Source organism: Tyto alba, unplaced genomic scaffold, assembly GCF_018691265.1.
Source record: "Tyto alba isolate M040663 unplaced genomic scaffold, T.alba_DEE_v4.0 Super-Scaffold_33, whole genome shotgun sequence".
Taxonomy (NCBI): Eukaryota; Metazoa; Chordata; class Aves; order Strigiformes; family Tytonidae; genus Tyto; species Tyto alba.
This window is the reverse complement of record NW_024881308.1, coordinates 17,187,665-17,206,563: the sequence shown is the minus strand read 5'-3', so window position 1 is coordinate 17,206,563 and position 18,899 is coordinate 17,187,665. Positions and strand designations below refer to the sequence as shown.

Here is an 18,899-nt window from a genome sequence, read left to right as displayed (position 1 = left end):
AGGGTGCCGGGGGTGGCCGAGGGTGCCAGGGGTGGCCGAGGGTTCAGGGGGTGGCCGAGGGTGCCGGGGGTGGCCGAGGGTGCCGGGGGTGGCCGGGGGTGGCCGAGGGTGCTGGGGGTGGCCGAGGGCTCTGGGGGTGGCCGAGGGTGCCGGGGGTGGCCGAGGGTGCTGGGGGTGGCTGAGGGTGCCGGGGGTGGCCGAGGGTTCAGGGGGTGGCTGAGGGTGCCGGGGGTGGCCGAGGGTGCTGGGGGTGGCCGAGGGTGCCGGGGGTGGCCGAGGGTGCTGGGGGTGGCAGAGGGTGCCGGGGGTGGCCGAGGGTGCCGGGGGTGGCCGAGGGTGCTGGGGGTGGCTGAGGGTGCCGGGGGTGGCCGAGGGTTCAGGGGGTGGCTGAGGGTGCCGGGGGTGGCCGAGGGTGCTGGGGGTGGCCGAGGGTGCCGGGGGTGGCCGAGGGTGCTGGGGGTGGCAGAGGGTGCTGGGGGTGGCCGAGGGTTCAGGGGGTGGCCGAGGTCGGCGAGCTGGAGCAGGAGAGGGTGTGGAGATGTAGCAGGCACGGAGGCCATGTGCGAGGCTGGAGGGGCGACGTGAGGGGCAGGGGGATGTGGGGCTACCGGCGCTGGTGAGGAGGAGGCAAGCAAGGAAACGTGGGGCTAGAGGAGATGGGGGAAAACAAAGGGCACTGGGGAGGAAAGAGACCTGATGGGAGACCTGAGGGAGAGGAGGGAGAGTGTTAGTGATGGCTGGGAAGGTGGGGAGGAGGCGGGAGAAAGGGGGGGCGAGGCATGCGAACGGGGTACGCAGGGATGGAAAGGGAGGAGAAACCGGGAAGGAGGAGAGGCCAACTAGTGCTGGGAAGGAGGATGCCTGTAAGGTGGCAAAGGGACTTTCTCTCCTCAGCACCTGAAATGCCGCCTGCTTCCAAGCGTTTCTGTCAAGGCTGAGCTTTGCTCCTGAAATCTTTTACCCATTCTGGGGGCAGGTGACTTCCAATAAAGCCCCAACACCAGGAGAGGGTAAAAGCATCCCTTATTCCCATCCTTTTTCCCAACTGAATTTTTATTGCTTTTTAAACCTAAGGGTTCTTAAGCCGTTCTGAGATACTGTGGGCTCTGACTCATGCCTTGAATACTCGTGAGCAATGCAGGGTGGGCAAGGAGGAACCAGAGGGGTGTGGGCCCCTCCGAGAGGTAGTCTATAGCACGTCTGTCCTCTTAAATCCTAGGTCAGCATTTGGTTATATTGTCGGATATAAACCTCTGTAATCCTAGAAGCACTGACTTGATACAGCTTCTTGTATCCAGTGGCTGTGATACCGCTTGCATCTCACCTGCTTCCCAGAGCTAAATAATCATGGGGAGAGAAGTGACAAGGCTGACGAGGGGCTGGAGAGACGCGAGGAGTCTGGGGAGGGTCACTGCAGGGAATGGGATGTCGAGGAGGCAGCTCCAGCATCTGGCAGCCAGCCGGGGCGGAGAGGAAGGCAGCGCTGGCTGAGCAGAGGCTGTAGCGATGCCCAGACCCTGAGGTTACCTTCACTGCAGTCATTCTGAAACCGAGGAGGAAATAGGGAACCGCTGGCCATGCAGGGAAGAGCGTATTCGTTGGTTGGGATGGCCCTGGAAATCGTGATTTGCGAAGGGGGTTGGTTACAACCCTGATTTTGAGGGCTCTGCTTGTTGCATCTGACTGCGTTTCTCCTGATGCATTTTCCTTTGTCCTGTTTCTGTAATTATCCTCATTTCAACCCTGCTCTGAGGATTATTGGTCAGTAGGAAGCCTCCTAATGCCCACTCCTCCTTGGCAGGGGAATACCCATGCCCTCAATTAAAGTGAAACTCTCCAAACGGTGACAGAAGAAATTAGATCTATATTCCTCAAAGACACTCCCTCGGGCGAAGTTTCCCGACCCCCACCACGGCAGCACTGCCACCCTGCCCCTTGTGTTCATTCTCAATATTCTCTTTGTTACAGCCACCTTTATACACGGCTGTGGGCTCCCCGGGGAAGGCAGAGGTGGTTTGTGTTGGAAAATCCTCGTGCCCATGTCCGGGGTGAGCACACCGACCCAGCCCACTGCAGTCCTTACCCAGGACAGACAGCCTCTGCTCCGAAATTGGGCTGAGGAGGCAACTCGACTAGGCAGTGCTTCACATTAGAAGACTGCTTCCCCGAGATGTTGGGTAGTCTTTAGCAGAAGGCAGTCCCTCTAAAATGATTGATTTTTGAGAGTCCCTTCACTGGTGTTTTAAGAACAGCATTTATTCAATCTATAGACCATATAATATACACAGAGCCCAAGCACCTATAACAACAACAACAAAAGGTTAGGAGATTGGGTGTTTCCTTTGCATGCAGACCTCTGCCGCCCTCCCTCGCTGTGGAAAAGGTAGTTTGCAGGCCATTTAGATGTGCAGGTTGCTGCTCCCCAGCTGGGTGTGTACCAGCTGGACGGCATCCATGTATACCTTTTGGAAAGCAGACCTCAAAGGGACATGGTGTGTATGTACATGTATGTGTATAATACGTATTTTTTTTCTATGCGTACAGCTGTCGGTGCGACAATGGCATTTTTTCAAGGAGCAAGCTAAGCGACCTCCCGAAGCCTGGCCCTTTCTCGGTACCCCCTGCTATTACAGCAGCCACCAGCTACCTCCCATTAGCTCTCCCCGCTCTGGTGCTTTGTGCCGGAGCGCCGTCGGCAGCTGCCGGGACCGGAGGCTGCCTCCCCTTCCCGCGGCACACCCTGGCAGTGTGAGCTGACACCGTCGGTGCCAGTCAGCTCGGAGGAGCACTGCTCCCCACACTTCCCACTCCCACCAGTCTGTCACCACTGCCGTGTGGCAGAATTACTGCCTCCTGCTCTCCAGCACATCCTAACACACAAAGAGCTGCGCTGCTGCTGCCAGCGCTCAGCTGCTCTGCGTATGCGGGAGAGGGAGGGTGCCTTGGAAAGGTCAGTGCAGGGAAGGAGGGCGATTCTGTCTCCTTCCTTTAGGGGCCGTATCCTGGCATCGCAGTGAAACCTTGTCCTGCCAGCTGATCCGTGTCCGCAGGGACTGCGGCCAGCGAGGGTGCCCCACATCGTAGGGCTTCCCAGGATGGTTTAGTACCATGTGCAGGTCCAGAGAGCTTCCCCTGCCTGTTCCCCACCTAGCAAAATCATCCCAAATTATGAAAATTTTAATTTCTTGATTGGTTGTGACTCCACTCTGGACTCTTCCCTTGTTTTTTGTTCCTGGCCCAGTTTCACTGGCAGCTTTAGCAGCACAACAGCAGCAGCCGCCACTGCCCTGGCTACAGCAGGATCCTCCCTGGAGCACTGTTTAATTTATCCCCCACATCCCCCGTGCCCAAGGCAGCCCGCGGCTGGAGCACCGCGACTCTGCCCCCTCCAACCGCATTAGCCCCGGGCCAATCTCGTCACCCCTGTCACCCATCCCTGACACTAACTCAACTTGCCTGCACTGTTGTAGGGGGCAGATGGACTGTCGGAGCCCGAGGGCATCTCTCTGAAACGTGTGGCTGTGGTGGAAGATTTCTTTGACATCATATACTCGATGCATGTGGAGAGCTCGTCGGAGCCAGGCAAAGCACCCAAACATGCCGGGCAGAAGAAAACCTACCGAGCGGTGAGACTCCCCCTTCGCGTGCCCTGGGCAGCGAGGGGACGGGAGCGAAGGGGCAGAGGGGCCGTGGGGACGGGCAGCCCGCGGGGACGGGGGCGAGAGAGAGGGTAGGTAGAAGCAGAGCTGAGGCGGAGGCGAAGGACCGTCCCGTTTGCCGGTGCGGGGAGGCGTGAGAAAGGAGCCGTTTAAAGGCAGAGCAGCTGCGCTCAGGAGCCGGGAAACCGGGCCGCAGTGGCAGCACAGCGGCACGGCTGCTCGGGGGGGGGGGAGAGACCAAGTGAATCATACAAAGGCAAACTGCACATGTCTGCGGGGAAGGAAGGAAAAAGAGAAATGCTTGGTGCTACTGATGGGCGAGGGGATGTTTGCCCAGTCCCCTGCACGCTCTGCTCCATGCCATCTGCCTCCCTGGCTCCCTCAGCCAGAGGAAAATGTTTCATGTGGGCCCTGAAGGGCAGGAGCAGCCAGAAAGGGGACTGGGGCACAGCCAGAGCTGGACCTGCTGCCCCGGCTGGGTGGATGCTCTCATCAGCCCGTGGCGGGGCTTCCTCCCTTACAAAATGGAGGCAGGCACCGAGCTCGCTCTCCTCAGGTGCTCCATGGATGCTGAGAACCAGCTCCAGCCATCCTGAAACCACTCTAGTTAGGTCAGGAATAATTTAGCTTGAAGTGTGCTTCTCCAGGGAGCTTGCTGTTTCTCCTGACTCTGCACAGCCCTTCAATGCAAACGTTTGGGCTCTCCTTTTACAAGAAGAGCTGAATTTACTGTCCAAAACCGAGCTACTCCCTTGAATCCCACAACCCTAAGGACCAGGTCGCTTAGAGACAGAAGTGGCTGGCTGGCAGCTCGCGTCTCTGGTGTATACATCATCTTGGAGAGGTCTGTGCAGGCTGCCCTGGGCTCTGCGATGATGCCTGAGATTATGCAGGGCTGGGTGTGCTGCCAGAGCCGGCTCAGGGGTGGAGCCTGTCCTGCCTGTCCTGCCTGCAATGTCCCTGGGTCCATCCACGCTGCCGCCCCCCTGCCCGCGGGTGGGAGCCCCCAGGGCTCTGAACACAGAGCTGGTGGCATCGCCCGGGTGCCCTGGGCGCTCAACTCGTGCCCCCGCAGCAGAGCGCGGGGCCGGGGCACACGCTGACCCTCCTGCCCGGGGGTGGGTGACCTCACTATGGTCTGGGGGGCAGCCTCACCAGCACCACCACAATTCAAAAACTTGCTGCTCATTTCCCCAGCAGACCACTCTGACCCTCCCCTAATTCCTTCAATTCAGCTCTCTGGAGGACTAATCTGTGCCCTGCACAGCCCCGGGGGAGCAGGCTGGATCCGTCTGTTTTCCCAGGCCTGCTCGCAGCAGTCAGAGAGCTTCACGCTCCACCCCTCCGTCTCCCTCTTGAGCTGAGATCATCACATTAGCCGTGTGTATCCCCTCCTGACCTGGCAGGACGCTGCTGCCTGGGCTGGCTGCCCTCGCTCATGCCCTGTTCTCCCTGGAGCGCCTTTGCAGCCGGGTCTGGAAGGTGAAATGCTGCACAGCGGACCCCGCGCCGTGGCTCGGGGGCACAAAGGGACGCTGCTGGGCAGGCAGCTCGGGAGGCTTCGATGTCCCCTGCTGTTTCTCTCCCTCTCCCTTTCCCCACCGTTTCTGATTAGAAGCACTGGAGAGTTTGCCCTTGTCCGTGACCTCCGGAGGGAGGCAATCAGAAAGGGAGTTTGGATGGGAGATAACTCATCAAGGAAGCTGTCTGCTCTGCAGAGCATCAAATCAGCTGAGAAATAACAACTGTATCACTAAAATTAGCTGAGCATTTGCAGCAGAGACTACGGGGATTGCTGGAGCAAAAGCGGCAGGGAAACGGGCTCAGCTCCACGGGCAGCGCGGACGGGCAGCTCCCTGCCTGCCCCACAAGACCACGTTTGCCACCGGCAATCTTCAGACCCCTAATTTCAGTGTTTCTGTGGGAGTCCCTCGTGCTTGTGCTCTGATTAATATGGCACAGAGGCAAAGGCTGAGCTGGGCCTCTGCTCAGTCACGGCAGAGCTCGCTGAGGCTGTAGGAGGAGGATCCCAGGAGGACCAGGCACTGCATCCTCCATTTGAGCGGCTGGGACAAGGTCCCTGCCTGAACTTTCCACCCATCTGGCATCAGCATGTGTGTAAAACCTCGGGCTCTGCTGCCGCTCAGTGGAGACCAAAGCCTCTCCCTCCCACCGCAACGTCGGGTCACGGGGCTGCTTCAGCCATGAGCGAGCAAACCCGCTGCCCTCTGCCCCATCCCGCTGCTTCTACGACGTTATTTTATTCCAAGCTTAAGCATCACCTCTTCCTGCTGGGTAGAAAAATGCTTGGAATGTAGGTATTTTTGATTTTTGTTAACAAAATAAGGCGCGGGAGGGTGATGCCCGCTGGCCAGAGGAGGGGATCAGGACGTCCTGGGCTGCCCTCCCAGCTCGGCCCCCGTCACCAGCCGCAGCTCGCGAGGTGTCTGGTTGCAGCCCCGCTTCCCGTTCCGAGCCCCACTTCTGCCGGGCGCGGAGCCCTGAGGACTGGCACAAACAATTGAATTTCTGTCTGCTTTATGACCCCACTTGTAAGTGCTGTGACCCCTGCTGGGGTCACGGCCCCTGGTTTGGGAACCACCGTGCTAGGACAAGTCACTTAGACCAAACAGGATGGGTGATTAACCGTAGGAACCAACCCCAAAGTAAGAGGTGGGCTCTCTACCTCTTAATGCCTTCCAATTAAGACCAGATGTCTTCCTGGAAGATGTTTTAGGCAAACCACAGGCTACTGGGCTGCGAGAGAACCTGGGTGAAGTTTCCTGACTTGGGCTATATGGTAGGTCAGACTCCATGATTTGATGGTCTCTTGGCCTGAAGGAAACCTACACTGCAATTGCCTCATTCCTCCTCCAAATAACCTGGTCTTGATCTTTAGAAATACTGTGAAATTGCTGCTGGCGGGGATTAATTGGAATAATAGGACCCTGTGATAGCCAGGCACCTTCTGTGGATGTTTAGGGCTGGATATAGTGTTTAACTTCAAGCATCTTAGTTTTGAATATTTATCCTTAGCTTTACCTGATCTGTAAAATGCAACTATCCCACAAAGGTTCAGGAGACTTAATTCATTACTGTTTTAAAAAATGTTTTCAATTCCCTAGATAAAATATGTCACAGAAGTGCAAAGTATTATTAACTATTATTGATTGTCATTGTGGGAAAAAGTGACCTGCCCTTACAAAAGATTAATGGATTCTTCAGGTTACTGGTGTGATGGTAATTAACAATGCAAACAGAGCTGACGAGACCTTACTTTTTCATTTGTTTCTTACACATTTGTAGCCTCGCTCTTCCCAGCCTCCAAGGGGGAACGGAAAGGAGTTTCTGGGAAGGAGTGGCTCCGCAGGGAGTCCAAAGGTCTGTTTGTTTGTGCCTCGGTGCCTCTCTGACACACCAGTTACACTCCCAAAATGTGCCTCCATCAACAGTCGCTCCGGAGGGAGCGTCTCAGGGATCCCAGGACGGGGCTGAAGGGAACGTTGTGTTGCTGTGAGGCGCTGATGATCTTGGCTGGGCTGAGCAGGCGAGGTGGGAGGGTGCCCGCGCCCTCCGCCCCGCTCTCCGTTAGGCATTCTCCCTCCCCAGGACGTACAGCCGTCTCGTTGTTTTCCCAGATTGCGGAGACCTATGCTTTCCTCCCGAGAGAAGCCGTGACCAGGTTCCTGATGAGTTGCACCGAGTGCCAGAAGAGGATGCATTTCAACTCCAACGGACTGGAGCCCAAAGGTAAAGCAAATGAATTCTGCCAGCAGAGCTGACACAGCATTTCGTACCCGCACGGTGTCACTGAGAGCTGTCAGGATACTGCCCCATCGATGAGCTACTTCTTAACCTAATGGTTTCCCTAACCTGTGTTATTTTCCGTGCACTTTCATAGCCAAGCTGAAAGAGCTGCTTAAATCTGGTTTGTCTGTCACAGTTTTCAGCTTAGAGAGCAGGAGCAGTCTAGCCTTCTTTCCGAGCTTCCCCAGTGCCACTGTACAAAGCTTGGGTCAAAAATTTTTCAGATATATCTGCGATCAACCATAATCTGCTGTGGGTGGAAACTTTGATTCCTGAAAAAATGTGACCTGAAGTTTTTCCTTTAAACTATTAATTTTCTAATGAAAGATGCTGAATAGATCTGGATAACTAAAGTTTCTGATAAAGAAGTAATTTGCAGTCATTAATAGATATGCACGTCATGATCCTATTTTTGATAACAAAGTGTTTTAGTAATCAAAGTTATATTATGCCTGTGTATACAACCAATTAGCGTGGCCATTGTGGTGGTTGGCTCATTATGGTTCTTTTGTAAACGAAACCAATCTGCAGCTCTGAGGCCTAAAAGTTATAAGTGGTGTGTAAGATGGGACCAGGTTACTTCCAGAGTAAATGATTAAAGTTGATATCTGTGTGGGTTTTTTCCTGAATTACAAACTTGTTCTCATGATCAAGTGCAAAGCATCAAACTGACTCGGAGAGGTTTCACCCAACAAAATGACTTCTTGAAAAGAATGTGAGCAAATTGCAAAGAGTTAGACTCTTTCAAAACTGTTAAGGCAAACAGGCTCATTTGGCATCTCTTATCAAGCAGAGAAGCAGAATTAAATGAACAAAGGACCCAACAATAGAAAATTTCTAGTATTAAATACTGATTTCCAACAGTTTACTGCTAGCAGCAGAGCTACGGACAGCCCAGAGGTTCCGTTTAAGTGGATTATGTGTGCCAGCTATCCAAAGCTAGTGACTGAAATGCTTTGTACTCGTTACATTTTTTTTAGAAACTCTCCCAAATAATCCTATGTGACATTTATTAGCCTAAGCTCCATTACCACAGCACTCCCCACTCTGCCGGCTAAGGGCCCGATCCCTCTTTCCAATTAGGTCAAGGGAAGTTTTGGCCTTTGGCCTCACTGGGAGCAAACCTGACCTCTACACCGATCACGCCGCATCCATCGCCCGTGACGTTCCGAGTACTGGGGCTGCAGCAGGCGGCTGGGTGGACGGGAAGGGCGATGGGATGAGTCAGGCCAACAGGGATGTCGCCTGCGGGCCTGACCCAAACCAGGACACTCCAGTGACCACCTGGCACTAGCCGAGGGGGCCGCCCCGCAGCGCGGGACCCCTTTTCAGGAGGCAGCTGATGAAAAGGGTCATTGTTCCTTCAGGGACTCCCCTCCGGCCCACCCACCATCCCCGCCTCTCCTGAGCAAATTTATAAATTAATACCAATTATCAGTTATTTTAGTAAAGCTTCCCCCTTAGCAGTTCTCTTAAATCAAACAGGAAAACAAAGGATCCCACGTGTAAGAAGTCCTGCTCCTTACCCAGCAGGAGTGGAAGGACAGAAGTGCCTTCCTGCTCTGAATAGTACCTAAATAGTGACTAAGTACCTGTGAAAATGCGTAGAGTAGATTAGATAAGGTAACTTTTACTGGGGAGGAGCCTCTGATTTCACTAATACACATTCAGGAATTTATGGGGAACAAGCCACCTAAAAAAACATTGGGGTCAGAGAAGAATTACCTACATGTACACACATACAAGCATATATAGGTAAAGTTTAACTCAGTAAGATGAAAAAAATTTGAGTCATTCCCATCTCTTCCTACTTCTCTTGTCCATTGAATAAATCTCAGCGCATTTCATTTGTGATCACAAAAATCCCTAATTAAACATATCTGACATCAAACCCTTCAGGGCACCCACAGAATTCATAAAAGCAAATTGTCTTGCTCATGGGAAACTTTGAACATCACTGGACTTCGCTGTAATCTCTTTACACTGTTATTAAGACTAATTCCAGTGGAGTAATACAAGTGTGGAATTAGGATCGAAACCATTTTACTTTAAACCACTCTTCCTGTTCCATCTGTATGTCCAACTCATGGGGCATGTGATATAGATAACTTTTTGAAAACTGAGCTAAAGGATTCCAGTAGCCCCCTCTTGTGACGTAGGATATGAAGATTGTTCCTGTGGAGTCCCCCAGGCCTTTCAAAACAAAGGTTTTCTTTCTTTTCCAGTTAGCTTAAAAAAAAAAAGGTTTTGGTTTCTTAGGCTCAGTCTCTTATCTCTTGCAGTTGCACAAATTCACAGTAAATTTGTGGCTGCTAATGAGATTATTCCAGATTTACATCAGGATGGTTTCAGGCAGAATCTAAGCACCAAAGATCTTCTACCTCCCTCTTCCTCCCCATGTGAGGATGCTGCTTCTGTAGAGCCTCATTCATTTCTGCCACCCTGAACTATTAAGTGGGGGATGGCAGGAGAGCAACACATCATCCTCCCAGGTCTGAAAGACTCACCTCATCCACGCCAGTGCTCCAAGGAAAGAGCAGCTCTTTTGTTAGCAAATGTTTTCCTAAACTGTTCTTAGAGACTCAGATACCGATGACTCCCACCAGCCTGGGCAGGTGACAGGTTTTGTTCCCGGGAGCTGTTTCCCCTTTGACGGCAGAACCAGACTGCAAGAAGCACCCCTGGCACTGGGATTTTAGCGTCTTTTCCTCACAAAGTATCATCCTTGCACGGTAGAATAATGGGCTATTTTGGTGCTTAATATATAGAGATGTAGAAGCGCTCTTAATCTGTAGGTCAAAGCATGACGGACACTGACATACAGCCATGAGAAAAGCAAGGAAGAATTAGTTTACAAGGTTCCTAAAAGCTTTGCACCTTCATATTTGAGCGAGCTGAAGGCCTGAGCAGCCCTGGCCACCCTCCCCTGCATCCACAGGCAGGAATGCTTCAGCTGCCCAGGGATGGATTAGACAGGCCTGGGGAAAAAAGCACTGTATTTCCATGGACCCTGTTATTGTCTTGATACAGAAGATCTGCAAAAACCCGTTGTGATGTTTAAGTCACTTACAGACAGTTTTTGGGTCGGGTCATTTCTTAATCAGACACGGTAGATTTAGTATTGCCGGAGGTGTGAAACATCTTCAGGTCTGCTCAGTTTCACTGGGATTTTTTGATATTCAGCATTTCTGAAAAGGAGGCCCATTATGTTTGATGGGTTTTCTAAGGTGCTGTAAAACATTTTGTGAAGGCTCTTTTTCAAGGGCCTGTGTCAGAGGTGTCTGTGAAACCAGTGACCCCAGAGAATGCAAGCCAGCCAGGGAGATTCAGAGGCAGGAATGGAAACTTCCCGCCATCGGTTCGCCTTCAGCTCCTGGGAATCCTCCTTCCCCATCCGTTGCTGCCTAAACTCCCTCTCCAGTGGACACCACGCGTCCCCCAGAGTGTGCTGGAAGGCTGGATTAATTCTCCACACTTAACCTGCTTGTACGGAGGGCAAGGAGACCTTCCTTTCAGCCAGCAGCCACCCCTGTGGGAAACGGCAGCTTTCCTCTTGAACAAACCTGTTGCATGAGGCTGTAAATTCAGTTTTAGAATAGATGATTCCAGCAGTCCTCATGCCCTACGCGGGAGAGCTCGCAAGCTCCACAGTGATGATGCAAGAGCTGACAAGTCTTCGAGAATTCAGAAAAATCATTGAGAATTTGCTTTATGGGGACTCTTCCAGTCTGGCTAGACAAAACAATCTGCAGGAGCGCTCTGAATCTGGAGTGATCTCCAGAGCTCAATATGATGCAGCCAGAGGAATCAACAGGAACAATTTAAATTAAAGATCTTTAAAATTAAGTTTGTGTTTTAATGAGGGTGTTAAAAATAATCTTCATCACCAGATAGAGATACCTAATAAGTTGCCTTAATGCTAACTCCTACCTGAGGGAATCCCAGCAAAATTGGCAAGACTTTGCAATGCTAAAGCAAGCTGCAAATATATTCTTGTTCATCAACCTCTGCATAAATCCCATCGGCGTGGAAGTGCTTCCTCTGCTGCATTCTAGTTTGGTAGACTGAAAAATTATACATTGTGTAGTCTTTTCTGCAGGTGACAGCAATGTTTTTTTTTTTTTTTTTTCTCTCAAAACAACATCTGTTCTGTAATTATGTTCTTGGTGGGGTCGTGTTCTTATAGGAACCTTAACTCAGCGGGCACCAGCTCTCGCTAGGGATTTGAAGTGCTTCTAAATACATATGTTTAATGATTATGAGAACACATTGTAGGTTTGTGCTTCCACATCCCTGTATCTAAATAAAGTTTTTCCTCTGTTCTTCAGAGAGTGAACCACCTTCCTCTTTGGTTTCTGGGATCATTGACTACAACATGCCCCTCACCTCTACTTACCTGAAGCAAATGAAGCTGCGGGTAATGAATTCACAGGAGCAGGTGAGTCGCGCTCCGGGCGCCGGGCAGTGCGAGGTGCAGAGCGGGTTTGTGCCCGTGCTGAAGGGTGAGGGGAGTGACTGGTTCTTGGCACAGTGATTTTTGGCGGATGCTTTTGGAAATGGTCGGTTTGTCCAGGCAGGTCAGGCTGTGACCAAGAGCACCGAGTGCTGGTGCATGGAAGTTGGGAGGGCAGTGTGCCTCCGGTCTTCTGGCTCAGAGAAAGCAAACGGGGCTGCTTCAGGGTCGTGTCAGTGGAGAGGAGCAGAGATGGGGCTGATGCAGTTATTGCTTATAACGGTCTGCTTGTCCTTTAGACATACAGTCCTTCAAAGAAATTGTCTCAAAAATAAATATGGCAAATAGGAATTTATTTCTTTACCTCCTCCTAATTGCCTGGGAGCTTTAGCAGACAGGCTCTGGAACCCAGAGCTTGATTCGGTTGCTCTGGTGCTCTCTTAAACCGGTCAGCAACTCGAGGAAGTTCAACCACAGCCGCTCTGCTCTCGTGTCGAAGTGGGAGAAGGCTCAGCTGTTTGACGAGAGTGTTAAGCCACTGGATTTTGATTTGGGAACGGATGGGGCAGACTGCCACAGGATTATACCCAGGCTGTGCAATTTTCTGAAGTTCTGCAGCTGCAGAATTAGCTATGGGAACCTCTGTGCACCATGGAAACAGTCTATAAAAAGAAAAGTATGTTTTACTTGCTCCCCACAATCTACACTGGAAGCCAGTGCTGGATTTTCTTTCCGGCACACTGAAACCTGAATCTGGTCTCGTATGTTCCTGCCAGTTGCAAGAAGTGAAGAAGCATTGTGCAGTGCTGGAAAACATTGCTGAGAGCTTGAACTGTGCAGTTGGGCCCAGTGGGTACTTTTGTCTAGCAGCACCCTAAAGGGACATTGGATAGAGCATCCATTGCCAGGGTGTAAAATCCCAGACGTGGGTTTGCTGTCAGGAGGTGGAGCAATACCGAGCTCCTCAGTCGCTTCAGCCGTGAAACCTTCTTGGTGGGGGACAAAATGGCATCTGACAGGAAGCACTTCTGTGTTCCGGAGCTTTTTTCCTTTGTGCGTGGTGGACGCTTGAGTGGGTTTAAGGTTTTGTTTGCAATGGCTTATGTTCTAGCTTTTGAAACATGAAAGGTTGTGCCAGGTTTTGCGCTCGGGCTGTCGGGTGGTAGAACTATGGACAGTTCCGGGCTGGGCTGGGCTGGGCTCAGCTGGGTTGGGCTGGGGCTGTGGAATGGATGGATGCGCCGCTTCGTGGCATCTGATGGCTGCTTCGGTGCCACTTTTGGGTATTTTGGATCGAAAGCTGACATATTCCAGCTGCCTTTGGCTCGTGCAAAATGTTTGCTGGGTCTCAGTGCAGCTCCTAGCAGAGAGGCACTAAGACTGCAGAGCCCACCGTCGTCCCTACCGTTGACTGCCAACCTGCTCTTCACCAAGGCTGAGGACTCAGTGGACCATGAAGGCTGACTGTGATTTTCAGCACTGTCAGTGGTTCTTTCAAGTTAAGTTTGATGTATACAAAAGGACGATCTGAGAGGTTTGTCTAGTTACCATTTATGCATTTTCCACCAATTCCTCTTGGCTCCAAAGCCCTGCTCAAGCGAAGTGTGCTATGAAGCTTCATTAACCTTCTGCATCCAGGTTCTACAGGTAGAATACTGGACTTGCAGTTTGATCTTATTTCCATGATGAAAAACACACCAGAAGCTGGTAGTCTTTAGTACTGAATCTTGAGTTTTGAAGCTGCATGCTTAGGGATGCTTGTTTTGAGGACTTTGGTTGGTAATTTAGATTTGAGAAGTTTATACCCTGAATTTTGGTTTATCAGTTTGCACTGGAGCTATCACTAGATAGATAGATGTAACGTGCTGCTGACACCAATACTCTTGAAGCTCGCTGAGATCAGAATAGAAGCATATGTCATATGGGAACAAAGAAGGGACCAGCTGAGGCAACCAGCGGTTGTTGGTTTAGATCATAAATCAAACGGCTTGATGTTATTCCCTGCCTCTAAAGTTTTTCTTTTCCTGAGCTCTCATCAGTATGTTACAGAGCAGCTTTCTAAGATTTTCAAGCTGTAGCAGCCAAGGGAAAAAAATATTTGGAAGAAGTAAGATTTGCCATTCAGCTTGTTACTGAAACTGATTCCTGAGAGCAAAATAACAAAAGATCAGTCTTATTGCTCAGGCTGCTGAAGCATTAAAGCTTTCTGTGAGATCTGGAGGTAACGACAGTCTGGAGAGGACGCAGGTAGTCGGACCCAGTGGAGAAAATCCAGTGGGACTTGGGTGCCGTCCGTTCCAAGATACGGGACAGTCCCTGGCTTCCCCTGGGGAGACAAGTGCCACGCTCCTCAGGCAGCTGTGGCTGAACCTGGAGCTGCTGACGCTGAAGTCTATGTGAAGAAAATGTGTGTAATAATATCAATAGCAGGCTTCAGTTCCCTCCATCAAGCATTCCCCTGCTACTTTTTTTCCTTCTTCATAGTTCGCACTGGAGTCACGACAGTACCAGCCTTTTTTCCTGGAGGATCCTAGCAGTCTTTGTGGAGCATGGGCTGTGAAACATGGGCTGCTGCTCTCCCTCACCCCGGGGAGGGAATTTTAGGGTTAGGGACTTGCAGCTCATGGGATTCCAGGTGTGTACAAACTGGAAAGGTCCTCTAAAGGTGATGATAGAAAAAATTCTGACTCTGCTACAAATGCAAAACGAATAAAATACAACGTGCTTATAAAGTTTGCACTACAGAAATATAAACTGCATGGTTTTTATATAACACCATTTACAAAACGATACTGGTTCCTCTTTAGCTCAGCTGTGCTGCCATGCCACCTTACTGCCTCGCACTCACTAACATTTGATGGGGATAATAGGAATAAATTAAGCAACGGACTTGTGTTTGACTTGGCTTTTGCCAAAAGCAATTATTTGTATGCAGGAGCACCAGGAGGAACTTGCTTCACTTGAGGTAACAATGAATGAATTTATGCCAAAGTGGCCTTTTAACTTAATTATTCAGGAAAAAAAAAGTGTGCATGTAACTGTAATTTATTAGTGCTGCTAAGCACATCGGTATTAGGGCAACAGTGTCTCCAGAAGGAAGCACAGTCAGAAGAACCTTAGAGAAAGCATTTTATCTCTGCTTAGGGACAAAACAGTCAGGAGAGGAGCTCTTTACATGGTTGCTCACAAAATGAAAAGTTCCTGCAGAATATATTTCAATATATTTCTTGGAGTCAGTACATTTATTCTGGCATGACGGAGAACAACTGTGACCCATGTTGCTTAAATTGGGTTCACTAGAACATGCAGGAGCTTCAGGGGTGTGACTCTTCCTTCATTCCCATTTTATACCAATTCTCACATCTCTGAGAAAAATCAGGCCCCTTACCCTTTCCAGAGAGTGCCAAATTAGCCACATTTCAGGATATCAACTGAGGCATTAAAGCGTCTCTGAACTTCTGACCTTCCCAATCTAGCAGCAAAAAGGAATGAAAAGAAGATATTTATCTATAATGATCCTTCCACCTCATTTTCAAATACTAAATATTAGCATTTTTAAATGATTGGTTATTCAAGTTTATTGCAGTCATTTTCCAGACAATCTTTTCTGTCTTATTCAAACTCAGCCTTGGATTTATTTTTCATGCCACACTGTTGGGCATGATTTCCACTGGTGGCTGGTAGAATATGAAGATTTTAAAAGAACAAATCCCAGCACTAAAATGCCAGGCTCACTTTTCCTGCTCTGGAGATGTTGCTGCTACGTTGGCAGACATGGTCCAGGGCCGAGTAACCAGGTTTAAACGGTACAGAAATATTTTCAAAGGTTGCTTCAATGACTGCTGACAGAAGGTCATGCAATCAGTGAATGGCAGGAGCTGCTCTTGGATGGGAAATAACCCGAGTGTTTTTCTTGTTGCCATGGCTTTGCTACACTGCCTTGTGTTTGAGAGGGACAGAGCCTTGTCCTGCACCATCCACGCTCCACCCATCCAGTAAATTCCCTGTAAACCTGGAGCGCGTGACGGTGCGTGGATGTGAAGTGGTTTTCAAAACCCGGGTTCAGGCAATGTTTTAACCCAAACAGCAGGGTAATCCTGGAAGGGGAGACACGGGGGCTTAAATCCCACGGGTGTCCAGGGAGTTGGCTTCCTCTAATGCTGGTGAGGATCGAGCCTCCTCTGCAGGCTTTGGGCGACCAGAGGCTGGTTTGCAATGTTAAGTTCTCCTCCTTCCACTCTGCCTTCTCCCTGGTCCACACGTTATTGTGTTTGCTCACTTAAGTGTCTCAGAAGGCTCCGGTATTACCAGAACAGCCAAGATGCATCTTCCCCTGGCTGCTCACTTGCTTCCTTCTGCTTCAGAACCATCTCCAGGCTAATCCTGGGGGTGCAGAACTGGCACAGGGGAGGCAGCAGAGGCAGGGCGGGGAGCGAGCGGCTGCAGAAGGGGCACGCTAGATTCTCATTTTCGGTCTTTAAGTTCACTTGTCAGAATTGCAGACATCTCATTTCACGTAGTTCAGAGATGAGAACCAAATCTGGCAGAGCTGGCAGCTGCTGTGAGAGATCCGCGACCTGGATTTATCCGTTCGAGTGCTTAGGGAAGGGATCCCAAAGAAACCCTGTATGTCCATAGATGTGCAGAGAAGACAGAAGCATCCAGTCAGTATTTGGAAGGAAGTGGGATGATGCGTTTGCATCACATGAGAATGATAAGGTACTTCCCAGTCCATTAAAGAGGGTGTTAAACATCTCCAGGAATGAATAGCTCTAAATCAGCTTGATGAGATAACCCTCATTCGAGAAGCCTTTCCTTGGCTTAGGAAGGTCTTTGTTCCCTGATGTTAATTTTTAAGACATTTTGGAGCACTAGAGAAGATCCCTAAATGCACCCTTACACACAGAAGAAAGGGGATTATTGGCTGTACAGAGTGAGGCACCGTGACCATGGCTGTTTGAGATACAGATCTGATCTGTGGGATCAGGGCTGTCTTGTGGATCCATTGGCAAAGCCGTGTCTAGCAGAGCTGCAGCCTCTGCTGGAAGGAGTGGGCTTTGCCTGGTAAATTGAAATTCCGCCCTAAATGAGAGACTTTGTCCAGGCAAAAGCCGTCAAGGCAGGTCCAGCCATCATAACAGCGTTCTTTACTGGCAAAGAGAGTTTAGCAAAACTTTCATCCTTGGCTGTAATGGCTCATGAGATGCAGGAGGTCAGATGATCAAACCATTTAGCCTGGTTTCAAACTCGTGTGAATGGCTTGCTTTCAGTGAAGGTCAACTCATTTTTGTTATTGGCATTAACTCTGACGTTCCCAGCTAGTAAAGACTTAAGAGCTTTTATTTCCCATTGTGTAGATCTTTCAGTATTTTCCCAGCGTAGCTGCATTACAGGTGAGCTTTGTTCAATGCCACGCTCAATGCAGACAAACAATTTGAGACCCCGCCTCGGGCCGGCTGGGATAAATCCTGCCACTGCAGCTTTCGTCTTCAAATGAGGTGTGATGCCAAGGCCCTGACTCTTTGCAGTTTCGATGAAAATCACATTATTTTCTGTGAGAAAGGAAGTGTTAGTTTGAATCAAGTGGCACTGCCTGATGCCAGTGATGCTAGGCACAATTCGTGCTCCTGAACTGCTCGGGTATATTTAGTTGCCACGTGCAACTGGTCCGGTCCGTTTTCCTCACTGGTAGCTGTGCACTGGTGGGGGGAACCCGGTCCCTTTCCCACTCCCTGTTCCCTTCCCTGTGATGTTGTGGAGCTTAACCAGGGTCCTGGAGAGGTGTCTGGGGGATGGTTAGAAGTTTATCTCACACTCGGTGGCGCGGGGCCCTCCGCCGCACACACCTACCCGGGGTGGGCGGTCTCCCGCGCTGCCGCCCGAGCAGCCTTCTGGAGCCCAGCTGCTTTACCCTGTTTCTGGGACCACTGAGCTCATGGGGCCAGAAGCCACATTATCTGTCTTTAATTCATCATCTCTTCCAAATAACTCCCGGATTTGGTGAGGGGAGATGCTGCCCATTCCCCGAGCAGTAACCAGCATCAAAGGCAGCTGTTCCCAGTAGAACTGGAAACAGAGTTTTGGTTTAGGTCCTGTAACGTGGGGCCAGGAAATATTCCCAGGGGGAAGTGTAAAGACCTGTACCGCCCGTTGATGAAAGAGTTTAACATTCATGGAATAGTCTTATGGATCCAGTTAAATTTATCCTGTGCTGTGGAAAGCTTCGCATGGTGAGGTTTTCTGCATCGTCTCCCAAGCTCGAGTGCTGATGTGCTCTATGTTGACTTTGATCAAGTCACACAAATCGCTGTTTCTTAATTGCCTTCTCCCTTTAAAAAGGGGATAATACCTTAGAGAGACTTCTGAGGTCTCACTCACTAATAAAGCTCTTCAAGCTTGGATGGCAACTACTTTGAGAGCGCGAACTATTATTAATGATTTCCGTTATTATAGAAGATGAAGCTGTGTGGTTCAGCTTTTTAACCTTGAGTCGTGTACTTGCTTTTGTTTCCGCTGCTGTTAAACCTGCGCAGGCAGGCTTGCACCTTGCCTGGTTGCACAGACTCCTCAGACCCACCTCGTGAGCCTTCTGTGCGCAAAACGGGCGTGCGTATCTCTGAGGAGCCGGTTTTACTCACAAAGATGGATTCTGAAACACGCCGGATGGCTTCAGAATGGCCAAAGAAGGGTTTAGTGGTGGTTCGGTTTAAGTGGGCTCGATTCTGATTTGGGTGGCCAAGAGATAAGCTGTAAGGGTCATCCACAACGTGTAACACAATGCAGACGTTCCGGCCGGTGCTCTGGGCTTAGGCTTTGGCAAGAAATGCTAGGGGATATTTGACGGTGATTGACCCGTCCCTTCAAACACCCGTTCCCTCTGCTCCAGAGGAAGGCAAATTCCATCCACAGGAGCAACTCCCTTCTTGCTCCTTCACTTGGCAGTGACTGGTGTACCCCGAGAAGTACGGAGCTGTATTTCC

The 18,899-nt window shown here is 50.5% G+C and overlaps 1 protein-coding gene across 2 annotated transcripts in view; it reads left to right on the top strand.

The window, feature by feature from the left end:
* Positions 1–18,899, top strand: part of NOL4L (nucleolar protein 4 like) — a 64,777-nt gene that overhangs the window by 14,745 nt on the left and 31,133 nt on the right. For both annotated transcript variants that reach the window (XM_042800962.1, XM_042800961.1), the window contains exons 2-4: positions 3,471–3,626; positions 7,298–7,409; positions 11,795–11,904. In XM_042800962.1, the coding sequence (XP_042656896.1) occupies positions 3,471–3,626; positions 7,298–7,409; positions 11,795–11,904 (378 nt within the window). The remainder of the gene's footprint in view (positions 1–3,470; positions 3,627–7,297; positions 7,410–11,794; positions 11,905–18,899) is intronic.